General features: G+C 40.9%; 1 protein-coding gene across 1 annotated transcript in view; it reads right to left on the bottom strand.

Annotated features, from left to right (window-relative positions):
- Positions 1-12,423, bottom strand: part of UBL3 (ubiquitin like 3) — a 55,910-nt gene extending 43,487 nt beyond the window's left edge. Inside the window, exon 1 of the mRNA XM_036404284.2 lies at positions 11,463-12,423. Coding sequence (XP_036260177.1) covers positions 11,463-11,489 — 27 coding nt within the window. The 5' untranslated portion in view covers positions 11,490-12,423. The remainder of the gene's footprint in view (positions 1-11,462) is intronic.
- Positions 12,424-12,871: the final 448 nt, after the last annotated feature.

Here is a 12,871-nt window from a genome sequence, read left to right as displayed (position 1 = left end):
AGAACTGCTTTGAAGCAATTCAAAAGACTTCTCTTCCCTATCCCAACAGCTCCACAGACACTCTGGGGGGTTAGCCAATACAGCTTCCAACAGAGCCCCACAAAATAACTGCTGGCTTTATCCAAAAGTTAAACACAAGGCAAAAAGACAAGACTACTCTATTTTTGGATTTTGAGTAAGTGATTTCTGCATAGAAAATTTTAAACTGCTACAACAAAGAGCTATGGGTCTTCCTAAAAGCTGGATCCCATTTTTTGTAACATTCTGATTTTACAAGAAAAAATGATGTGATACACAACACAGCAGAAAATGCTGTGTTCATTCAAGTATAATTCTCTATGTTGCATTTCCTGCAAAACAACACCTAGTCAAAGAAAAGAAAAAAAACCTTCAAAACTGTACTTCAAATGATATTCATTTCTATATGTTAAGAATTACAAGATAAAACAAGAAGTTTCTTTTTTTTTTTCCCTTTCCTGAAGAGAACAATAAAGGGGAACAAAATCACCTCCAAACCACAAGTTCATTATAAATAAAATTCATAACCTGGGACACTTATTTAAGCAACAAAGTCAGGACAGACATGCAGGAGCAGAATCAAGTTCGAAAGGCAGCAAACTATTTACCTACACTCTGCCTTATCTGGCACTACTCAGCACACTGAATTATTCACTTTGGTGCTTGTCTGTTGGTTGTGGGCTTTTTTAAAGCTGACTTTGAAACTTACCAAGTAGCACATTTGGAGATAAACACATTGACTGATAATCATATAATAATTCTGTGCTCTATGCTTAGGGCAAGCTATCTTTCCTACATTTCATTTCCTGAAAAAAAAATTAATACAGAATTTAAAGGAGATAATTTAAGAATAAAACTAAATCCCCATGTCCTTGAACACTGGGAACTACTCTGGATTTTTTTTCTTCTCCTGATATTGTTCCAGATTTAAACTGAGGGAATGCTATTTAAAAAGTAGGAACATGAAAATTGGCAGATATATTAAGCCAATATTTGACAATCAAGAGCTCAGAATTACTACTTTATTGAAAGATCAACAAAAACACATCAACAAAATCATGTGATTCTCAAATAGCAAGAGTGGAAAGAAATACTAACATAACCCTAAAAACTAGCTTCCCCATATGCATTAGCCTCAAAACTTGCTGTTACAACTCATTAACAAATACAGTTACAACCTTTCTCCAAATGTTCTTAGGAGCATTTCTCAATGTATAAATATTTCATTGTTTTTAATTAACTTGCTCTCCACAAGTCTTTTGAAATAAACCCTTCACATCAGCACAGAGCATGCTGGCTTAGCTGAAATGCTGGTAAAGTCATGCTCTGAACAACTGAGACTGACAGGCACAGAAGATGCACCAGAGCAAAACTGGCTTGAGAAATTTCAACAGAATTTGACTAAAATAAGAAATGTCATTAAAAAAAAAAACCACAAAAAACCACAAGAAAGTCTTGATCTTGTTTGAATTTTGACTCACTCCAATTCAAACTGTAAGATTTTATTCCCTACAGCTCTGCCGCAGTTATCTAGCATAAGAGTATATTTGAGTGAAACTACATTTCCTCAACATCCACCATTTTTTATAAATAATAACCTTCTTCCCAAAAAATAGATAGATTTTTATTAAGTACTTGTTAAGAAGACTAGTATCACAGAAAGGCTGAAGATTAGGATTTATCTTCCAAGAAAAGTTTGAACAGTGCGGGAAGACAAGACACTGATCCAGTCTCTGAACAATGAGGAGGTGCTGAATAAGGGGAGGGGCAAAAGCACGTGATTCTGGAAGAAGAGAGACAATTAAGCATTTACACCACAGGATGGATAAATATTGTTGAACAGTCAGATATTTAGGACCAGTTGTACTTCATTTAGCAAGTCGAGGGAGTTCCCCAATATGGGGTTTCCATGTATGACACAGCACTATGGTACACACACCAGCCTCACAGCAGTCGAACACACAAGATAAAATTGAAGACCACAAAATCTGTACTGAAAGACAATCTAAGCTTAAAAATGCCAGGCTCTTTGCAGAGAGATATTTCAGTCCTCACAGTTAATTCAGGGACAGTTACAGCTGCACTTCTGGAGTCCACCCCCACCAAAAGCTCACCCTTAAAAACTTTCCACTCCTTACTCCTGCAGTTAAGTGCAAGGAGCACATATGCTGGGATCATCAAGTGCCTGCATGAGAACGCTGGGACAAGAATTATTGAGCAACTGCACTGCAGCCCTCTGTGGGGACTTCCCTGGCTATCCCTTGAACCACTTTCTCCCTTCCTAGTGAGAAGAATCAAGTCAAAAATTACCCTCTCCAAATTAAAACAATTTTGCAAATACCTGCTGCCACTTTCACCAGAACCCTCATCACAACCTTGGCTCACAGTTTACCAACCATTCCACCCACTACAATGGCTACTTTGAACCTCCAAATAATTTCAAACATATGTAATTTGAAAAAAAAATAATTATCCATTTGCAGACTTACATGAAATCCTGATTTATCCAGAAATATATTGGCCAGATGCAGTAAGCAGACAGAAATCAAACCCAGTTGCAGTTTCTCTTTATTAAGAGCTCCTAGTTATCTTGCCATTAGTTATGAAAATGAGATCCTCAAAACAGAGTCAAATATCTCAGCAACAAACTGTTGTCTTGGTGCCAGACCTAACCTATTGCACTCAAAAACCTCAATCTTATGTCTAGAACACTAGAAATACCCACTAGCTTATTCTTTTTTGTTTTTTTTTGATACAAATCTTCCCTTCCTACTTTCTTGAGATTGAAATGAACTTCCATATAGCTGACCTTACAAAAAATACTTGACATGACTTTAAATTATACAGGTGGTCTCTAAAACACCTTTTCTTGGAAATCCACAGCATGAAGCATATACATTACAGCACATTTTGGTACAAAATCTTTGAATATTCATGTCAAGCATTACTCCACTTATGTGCTGTAATATGGGTAGTGGAAGTTACTAATTTTGTGTTAACATTAACTAATTCATGTTAACATTATTACCACTGAATCATATGGACTTAGCAAATGTGGATTTATTCCCCATTTATTCCCCCTTTATTATCCCCTTTAATAAAGCTTTTTGCAAGTTTGGGCTTGATTGCCAAAAAAATACCTAATAAGTATGCAAAGTATAAATCACTAAAGCTTGCAAGTCCAATAGAGTTTGCTTGCATCACAGATCAATAATTTGGATTCAGAAGTGAGAGCTAAGCTTTCACTGTCACACCACACAACTGTTATGATGCACAGATTAAAAATAAATTCACAGGCAAAATGACATAAATATTCACATATGCCCTAAGTAATGTGTTGTGCATCAAATACAAACACCAAGAACTATTTAAAAAAATTAACTTTATATTGATGCTACTGCCCATAAAAATAAGAAACCTATAAATAAAAGAAAGCACTGCAACCAGGTATTCCAGACTTTAAAAGCTCACAAAGGCTTCTAGTTACTTTCTTATAGCATATAAAAGGTAAGCATGCCTAAAAACTCTCGCACAATATTTAATCTTCAAAGAAATACTGAAAAGAAATGCTATTTTTGAAGAACTAATTTATAGTAATGTAATTTATAGTAAGTTTTCTGAGACTTACTAGTACATGCCACAAATATTTGCATATAGATTGGCACTAATCTACTTTCAAGAAGAGAATCCTGAATTTACAACCTCAGCTACAAAAGATTTTTGACTAGCACTGCACTTCACTATTTTATCACTATTCCATTATTTCTCTATATTAAAAACATATGTCAGATTCTGGGGACAGATTAGGTAGTACCATCTAGAGCATATATTAAGTATCAGAAACAGATTATGGTGATGTGGATTTGTGCCAAACCACAGAGCATTACAACATCACAATTTTGCTGAGGAGACACCAACCAATGCTACAATATATGGCTGTGAAGTACTGTTCTTTTTGAGATTAAATGCACTGTTCTTTTCCATCTCAAAGAAGAACACACATAGCTTCCTTCTGTTTATTTTGAAATTGGTATCCCATTTTCATCAAGTGCTGGAGATAATTTCTTATGCAACATAAAACAGTTAATATTGCATAATAACAGAAGAGCTTAGAGAAAAACTCAGGACTACTTAGAAAAAAAAGATAAGAAGAAAAGGAGCTTAGCTTTCATTTCCAACCAAACTGTCCACAGAGTCACAGACTGAAATCCAGACCCTCAGCTAAAGACCAACCCAGGATAAGGCCACCTTTGTTCCTCAGCAGTGGTCCAAGCCCTTGACATGAATCATACCAGCCGTGAGAGAGACTGAAACCATCACAGCAGGTAGACAGCAACGCAAACAATACCAGTTTGTATTCCTTGTGTGAACACCAAGTATTGTTTTGGCACCTCCATCCCACTAAGGCAGAGATTTCTTGTTAGGCAGGTAGTAAAACAAACCTACCAAGCTCCCAGACAGAATCTCTGGTTTAACTTGGCCAATTTCTACGGGATACATAAAACTCAAGGAGTTTCTTGCTTGCTTCTGTCTCCATAACAACGGTGGAGATCTTAGCTAAACTCCGCCACAAGCCTTCCATTTAACTCTAAACTGAATCTCCCAAATAATTTCAAGAAAGCAGCCAAACCAAAACAAACTCACAAATGTAATCCTGTCACTGGCAAGCTATTTTCAAATTTCTTTACAGAAAGTAAGGAAAAAACTCCAAGATGCTGATGGCAGTGTCAGAGTTGTGCCATCTGCCAAATCTTCATTTTACACAAAGTTTCTATCTGTGGAAAATGTAAATTATTTTTTAAATCACATTTTACAATATGTGTGGAGTATTACTACAAATTGAGAGCAGGCCTTCACTGTGGATAGTATACAAGCAGCTATAAATTTATCCTCTGTCAAGGAGCTAAACAGAATCCCAGTTAGTGACCACAAAATACACCAAATTTCCACAAATATATAAGAGTTGTCAGCTGCAACATTTAAGTATTTCTCCAGAACTCTACTTCTCAGGCTCAGCAAACCTACAAATAAGAAGATCTTAACTTTTTCTTTAAGTATTGCTCTCAAAACCAAACAGACCTCCTAAATAATTAATCTACATTGTTAAAAATCTTTTAGAGCAACTTTTCTCCCACTTCAAATTTCTTTTCAGATATTGAAGTGTATTGACATGCCACTCATTTTCCAATGTTTTTAAAATGAAAACAACACAGTCGTATTCCTTTAATAATTACAATGAGCTAAAGTTTATCCATGCAAAATTGTGTCAGGAAAGGCTTGCTACTTTAGTAGGCTCAATTAATTGCTGCAAAAACAAACCCAATGCGAAAAAGAATACTGATCAGCAGTAATGTCTTTCACCATATTCAGAATAAGAAATAACCAACCTAGTGGATCCAATACTGTACTCAGAAGAGACTGAAAATAAGCTGAATTATCTCTTTTACATAAAACCACAAGAATGATTAGTCACATTCCAGTTATTTCTGGATTCCTGCAAGCTAGTGTAGCACTCGCAGGCTGAGTCAGAACCGAGGTCTCCATTCTGCTCATTATTGCATAAGAAGATACAGAGACATCTCCAAAAGTTACATTCTGAGTTTTACTGAGTAACAAAGCTGACTGACCAGAAGTATAAAACAAGTAAATCTCACTATTACAAATACCGTGGCCGTGGCTTTCAACATTCACAAAAGTTATACCTAGGAGGCACTCTCAATTAAAAACAGTAGTAAAGCATGCCTTTAGTAGTTTTGTTCAAAGTATCATGAAAGTATTTCTTCCCAAGACTGCTGCAAGGACCACGTTCAGACAGCCTAAGCTCCCACTGCAGCCTTAAGCCAAACCAAGGAAGTGAGAGATGGAGATGGGCATTGAATGATTGAAAATTTAGGTTTAGATATGCACAAAGCAGTCACAAACCCCACGGTGAAACACTGGCTACAGATACCTGACATTATCTCTAATTCCACATCTGAGAGGTGTAACTTGTTCCCATTCTGGCCCTGACTGACCCGTCCAGTTACCAGATGATGTCTGCTAATTTTTTAACATGCAGAATGGCATTCCTGCTGTAGATATGACTGTTTTCCTACACTCACATATACTCAGCATTTGTCTTTTGCCTCTCAGTCCTGCTGCAAGCTGCCAGCAGCTACTTTCCAGCATTCCCAACGTGGGAGGAGTTAAATCTCCTTCAGTATACCTTCCCTCCAGTATTTCATGAAGTTAGACAACAAAAGCAGAAAGAAACCAGTTCAGGTAATGACAACAATGGTGGGTGGCAGGAAGGAAGGAACAGTTTATATCATCAGCCTACATTTCTATCAGTAGTATAGAGCTGCACCACAGCCCAGAGTAAGGATCAATCCAACCACAGCTTACAGCTCTCATCCCCAAAGAAAATGAGAGGACGGTCATGCAAACATTGTTTCAGAATATGTCAGATGTGTTAATATTAATATGCTACAAAGTTTCTCCTACAGTGTCATACCTAAAAATGTCAGTGGTTGCTAAGATGTTTCTTTTTGGTTGTTAGATACATTTATAATCTGTGAAACAAAAAAAAGGTGGGTGGGAGAAAATGATAAACACAAATAACTTTGGTGTATACCCAAACATATACACACTGAGGATGAGCTTTAGTAAGTTTATCCCTGGCCACTGCTTCAAATAACAGAGAAAGATTCTTCATTACATTACAAGAAGCACTGCAATATGCTACAAAGGCTCAACTGGCTTATATATTGGCTCAATACATAAGGAGTCAGAAAGAAGCTTCTCCAAGCTCTTCTTTTTAACACAGATCCCACCTCCAATTCCTTCTCCAAGAGGAGAAAAACAAACCCAAAACAAACATTGAGAATGGCAAAAGATAGGCTACTAATTTCTGATATAATCAGCAAACAATTGTGGGAAAAAAAATCAAAAAAGGGAAGGAAAAAATACCCATACAGAAAAACTCAATTAGCTATTTTTATTACAGAATGTAATGAATTAGAACTTTCAACATGTGGAGGATACAAAAATACAGAGAAATAATCATACTTCTGTTGCTACAAAAACATAAGGGATGGACTTAAGCCTGTTATGCACAAAGGCTACTATGAATACAATAATTTTCAAAACCACAAAAAGGATCCACTGAAGGCAAAAGGAAAAGCACCTAAAACAGAAGAACAGAGATGCAGGACTTCTCACATTTTGTTCTGATACATTAAAGTGCTATAGTCAACAAATTACTTTCTATGTTCCAAGTGTATTATAATCCTACTGCACCTACTATTCTTAAATGAAATAATTTTTCAAACTGAATGATGACAACTAAACTCAGCTGCCATACAACCAACTACTCCTTTAAGTCTCTCATATCTGAACCTTATTCTTGGATCCCAAAATTCCCTTACTGATGTAGCATCAGTTTCTGTCCATCCTTTTCCACTGTTAGCCTCCATTAACATGTACTAGAAACAAAGTCCTTATATATGTTCAACTATTCATCAACATTCTATATTAAATTTCCTAAGGAAGAAGATGCACATACAGATTTCCACTAAAGATGTTAACTCTAACAAGGAGTGAACTGAGCAAGGTTTCTATTTGTTATTCTTCTTCCACCTACTGCCCCCTTTTAACGTTGACCACATATAACCATACACTCCATGCTCTTCTATGTCTGCAAATGTCTTACACCAAACATTCAGTTTTCTTAAAAATAATCTCTCCCATACCACCTACATCTCTTATGTACAGCATATGGATTGAAGAGCCATGCACATTAAAATTAAAACATTTAATTGTTTGGTAGATTCCAGCATTTTTCTGTTTACCACATGCAGAAATAGCCAACAAACCAACAAGAAAACAAACCAACAATAAAATCCCGCCATGAGCCAAAAGCATCACCCTCTGTTACTGCTCAGACAGAAAAGGAATTGGATCTCCTAGAGGGCATGCAAAGAACTGCCCAGAAAGAAAGTGCTGGCAGAGCCTTTTCATACCGACATAAAACACATGGACTACAGGAAACGGTGGACACTGTTAAAACTTTTTAATCATTTAGGCAGGCAGCTTTCTGTGGACTCCTAAAATCCCTGAAGAATTCTATCCGTCAGAAGAAGTATCACAGGTGCACAGAATACAGAGAGGAAGCTTCCCAGATTCTAATAACTCCACTAAAATAAAGGGGATTATTCAACTGAGTAAGAACTTCTTGACTGAGCATAAGTTTTTCATAGCTTGCTTTAGATTGTCAGCTAGATTGTTTAAATAAATATCAAACCATTTTCATTTTGTCCACTCAAAAAGCCAGTGTGAATAATTTCACAAGTCCATAAACCACTGCATGTCTATTTATCATTACAAAAGAAACACAACTTGCAAATAGCCCTGCTGCTATTCACAGTCAAACTCTAGCTGCTACCAAATGGTAAAACTGACAAATTACCTGATTAAATTACTGAACATAATCAGAGATGCCCTGCTGCCACTACAGTCATCAGTGCATATGTGAAAAATTGAGCAAAACTGGGCTCTAGATATGCAGTTTAGTCTTCAAGAACTGCCCCAGACACATCTAGTCCTAATAAAGTTAATGAAACTACTCAGGTAGAGAGGTCAGTATTAGCAGGTTTCATTCCAGGAGTAGAGTGTTAAGCCGTTGCTTAAGGAATAATGCTAAGCAATAAGGAAACATTGCTAAGGAATAATGCACCACAAACTTACAACACCGGGAATGTGGTGTGTCACTATCCAATTTATTAGTGGAATGCAAATGATAAAGTACTGTGTTAATTATTTAGGAAGTGATGTTGAAATGGCTAGCTGGTAAAAACTGCAGCAGTTCTGGAAACAAGTCAACTCAATGCCAGGGAACAGGAGACTGGGTCAAATTATGTCTACTCAGAAATCCGAAGCTTACTGGAAATCAGATAATTTACTATTAATTTATGTATAGCAGATCATTCTCAAAGGTGGGACAGGAAGACAAATTAACACATTTTTAAGAAGCTGCAATTATAATATTATTATTATTATGAGTAGGTTAGTTCGTGAATCTGACATAAACAGTTTCAAACATTATTATTATTATTATTATTATGCTTATGTAATTCATAGCAGATTTACTAAGTATAATGGAGTCTTCATAAAATGACACTCCATCACACTGCTGCCAGCTCCTACAGAAATGGGAAATCAATTTTTTGCAAATGCAAATTACACAGTGGGTGGGTAAGAGAAATGCAAACTGCAAAATCCTACACTAAATAAAAACATATATAAACATGGTGACAGCCTGGTAAGGGCTCCTCTTCAAATAGCTAAGGAATGGCAATCCCACTTTCCCTCTTGAACAAACTCCTTTCAAATATGGAGGATGTCAACAAAAGTAGACCAAAAATGAGTTTTCAAGCAATCTTTTCATAAAGAAATATTTATTAGTTGTAATTAATAACTGGAATTTCTACAGCACACTTCAAACTTCCAGAGAGAAACTGCATCTAATAACGCAGACACTAAGAGAAAAATGATCCCATGACAGGCCAGAAAATATCTATTTATTTAGTTAAATTCTACCGACATTGGAAACATCTTCATTCAAATGTTTTTGTAATGACTCAATATCTAAACATCACTATGTATAACAAGCTTCTTCCTGATTTGAATAAACAGAGCAGCATTAGGCCCAGCTACCCCCAGCAGTGGTATTCTCATTACACTAACAACACAAGGAAATAGTTTTCATAGAAAAAACTGTATTTTGCCTATCTCAAAATCTGTGTACTCTGTAGCAAATGTGAAGCATTACGAGCCGAGTGGCAGCAGCGGGACTCCCAGGCAGGCAGGCAGGCCCTAGGAGGAGCACGGAGGTGGCAGCTCAGCCCAGGGTGACAGGGAGGAGGAGTGTGTTTCATGTCACAGTCAAGGGACTCCTCCAGGCAACTTAAAAAGCAGCACTGAGAGATTTGCACCTAATCCTCCACGGCCCAGGCGAGGATTTCTGTGATATAACGCTAGACAGCCACGTGCAGGAGAAAAGGGGGTTCAAAAGGCTCTAACAGTCAGAAAGAGAGAGAGACACTAAAAAGAAATATGTGAAAACTGATAGCTGGGGAGCTTATTGCCTCTGAGTTTAAATCCTTTCATCACTCTTTTCATCCAGGGGAGGCAAAATTTATTTATAGTATTTGAGAAAGGCAGGGGGAAGAAAAAAACCTGTAGGCTTATAACTTGCTGTTTTATCATCCTCTGTACCTTACTGTTTCTGCTTTTTTTTGGTCAAAATTCACTCATTGTGACTGCCGTACAAAAGCTGTGAAGGAAATACAGACAGCAAGCAACTAAACAGACACCATTATTTCAACAGCCCAGTTGCCATATATATCCCAATTAACTGTACATCAATGACTTAAGCAAGGGCTACTCGATTTTATTGTTCTCACTACCGGGGCAGGTTGCACCCACAAAACTGAATTTCATCCTGAAATTTAAAAAAAAACCCAAAAGCACAGACAAGTCGTCTGCTTTTGGGGAGGTAAAAAAAAGTACCTTTAAATGTGAACAGCCATGTGGAGATACGTGAAAATATTCTGCTGTAAGAATAAAGAATTACATACCAAACTGCAGCTACAAGTTCGTGGGTGTTTCTTCCAATTAAGTGACTTATGAAAATATATCTTGATTTATGGAAATACATACAAATGGAGAAAGTCGTGCTGAACGGAGGTTACCTAGCAGACCTGATTCACTCTACCTCCTCTTGATCTGCTATACCTTCCTGATTTAAATGTACCGAGCCGAGTATCCAATACAAGCTGAAGTACAGTCCGCCATAAGAAGTACTAGGAGTGCCCTTGAAAAATGTCCAGATTGCAGCTAGTGCACAAAGGACCTCGCCATGAAAATAAAGCGCATGAAAATTTCTCTCTCGCTCTTGAGCCGGCAGCAAGTGAAGAGATTAACTTCCCATCAACATCGGAAGACAAAGCGTTGTCAAGACACAAGCGAAGTTTAAGAGGTTTAGAAAGAAACAAAGGAAAAAAAAAAGAAAGAAATGGGTCGAGCAATTAATCCCGAATACTCTGCTTCGTATTTATCTCCCCCTAAAAAATGCTCCATGGAGCTGAAGAGCAGTACTGCACGATCCAAGCGGGATCACCCAGGTACTGACTGCCAGAGGTAAGGGAGTCTGGCATCCCCCTTCCCTCGCTACACGGAAGGCGACGCTGCAGATCTCCCACTCCATCACCAAAAAGCGAAGCAGAACCAGCATCTGGAGCGGGAGGGGGAAGGTAATTAACTGGGAACTTTATGTTCCTTAAATATGTAACCAAGACCTTTTTTTTCTTCCCACGCCCCTGTTATTTCCACGTTCTCTGTCAAAACCAGGCTGAAATAAACGTTATTCTATAATATAACTATTAAATAAGCAGTACAACACTCACCATATCAGCTGGAACGCTGCTGGACATTTTGATGTTACCCTAAATGGCTTAAAATCAACTTTAAAAAAAAAAAGAAAAAAAAAAAAAAAGCAGCAGCACCAAGGGCAGCCCGCTGGAGATCTTCAAGATGCAAAACCGGTGTCAGTATCGGAGGCAGCAGCTTCCACGTCCCCTGCGCGAAAGAGGTGCCCGATAAGCAGCGGGGAAGGCGGCCGGCTGAGGAGCAGGAATATCCAGGGGCAGCGGTGCCGGGCTGGACCGGAGGAGCCAGCGGGAGACCAGAGATGGCAGCAGATCCCTGTCAGCGGCAGCGGCACCAGCGGTGCCAGGTAGACCAGGCAGCAGGACTACACCGCCACATGAGCTGCGTGCGGGCTTTTTCCCCCCTTCTCGCCCTCTGCCTTCTCTCCCAGCCTCGACAAATGACGACGGGATGATTCACACGGGATAATAGTGCGTCCAAGTCACCTCCTCAGTCGGCGCAGGCGACCCGGGCGCGCAGGCAGGACCTGGCTCCTTCCCTGGGCGGCGGGCAGGGAGGCGGGAGGGCCGGGGTGGGCCCGGGGCCGCTGGGGAGGACGCCGGGCTGCGACCCCCCCTAGGCGGTGTGCGGCATCCAAGAGCGCCCGGCGGGGACGCGGGCCGGGAAGGGAAGGGAGGGAGGGCGCTCGGAGGGGAGAGCCCTCCCCCGCGGCGCTCGGAGGGGGCCGGGGGGCGTTCGACGGCGGCCGCCTCCCGCAGCCTCAGCTCTCCGCTCGCATCGCCGCCGCCGCCGCCTCCTCAGCCCGCCCTCCCTCCCTCCCCCGCCTCGTCCGCCGGCGGCTCCGGCCGCCCCCCGAGAGCCGCGCTGCGAGCCGGAGGTGCCGCTCCTTCAGCGCGATCCTCGCCCGCAGCCGCCCCCTGTCATCTTCGGCTCAAGCCAACATGGCGCCCGCCGAGCCGAGCGAGGGGACGCGACAGGGGAGACACGGACCCTCCGCCGCCGCCTCCGCCACCCCCGCTCCCGCCGCGTCACACGCCGCCGCCCCGCGCGGCACCATGGGGCTTGTAGGCAGCTGGGGCCCTCCGCTGCCGGGGCGGGGCTATCCGCCCTCCGCGGGCCCGGCCCGCCCCGTCGCGGCAGCCCCTGGGCTCCGCCGGGTTCCCGCAGCGTCGGCCAGGGCGGCTCCGAGGGGGCTCCGCGGCACCGGCGGCGCCGCTTCCCCGCCGGGCAGCAGAGACGCCCCGAGCTCCACATGAATCGGCGCTTTCCCCGCACGGGCGCTGCAGCTCCCTCAGGGCGTTCTGGCGCTCCCCTCGCAGCCCCTGCCGCCCGTAGTGGGTGCCGTTCCCAGCGGGTGGGCCCGCGCTGTCCTCTTGGACGGCTTCCAACCAAAAAAAAACCCAAAAAACCAACCCAACTAATTAGC

The sequence above is a fragment of the Molothrus ater genome, chromosome 2 (genome assembly GCF_012460135.2).
Source record: "Molothrus ater isolate BHLD 08-10-18 breed brown headed cowbird chromosome 2, BPBGC_Mater_1.1, whole genome shotgun sequence".
Lineage (NCBI taxonomy): Eukaryota > Metazoa > Chordata > Aves > Passeriformes > Icteridae > Molothrus > Molothrus ater.
Note: the sequence above shows the minus strand (reverse complement) of the source record. Positions and strands in the feature narration are given on the sequence as shown.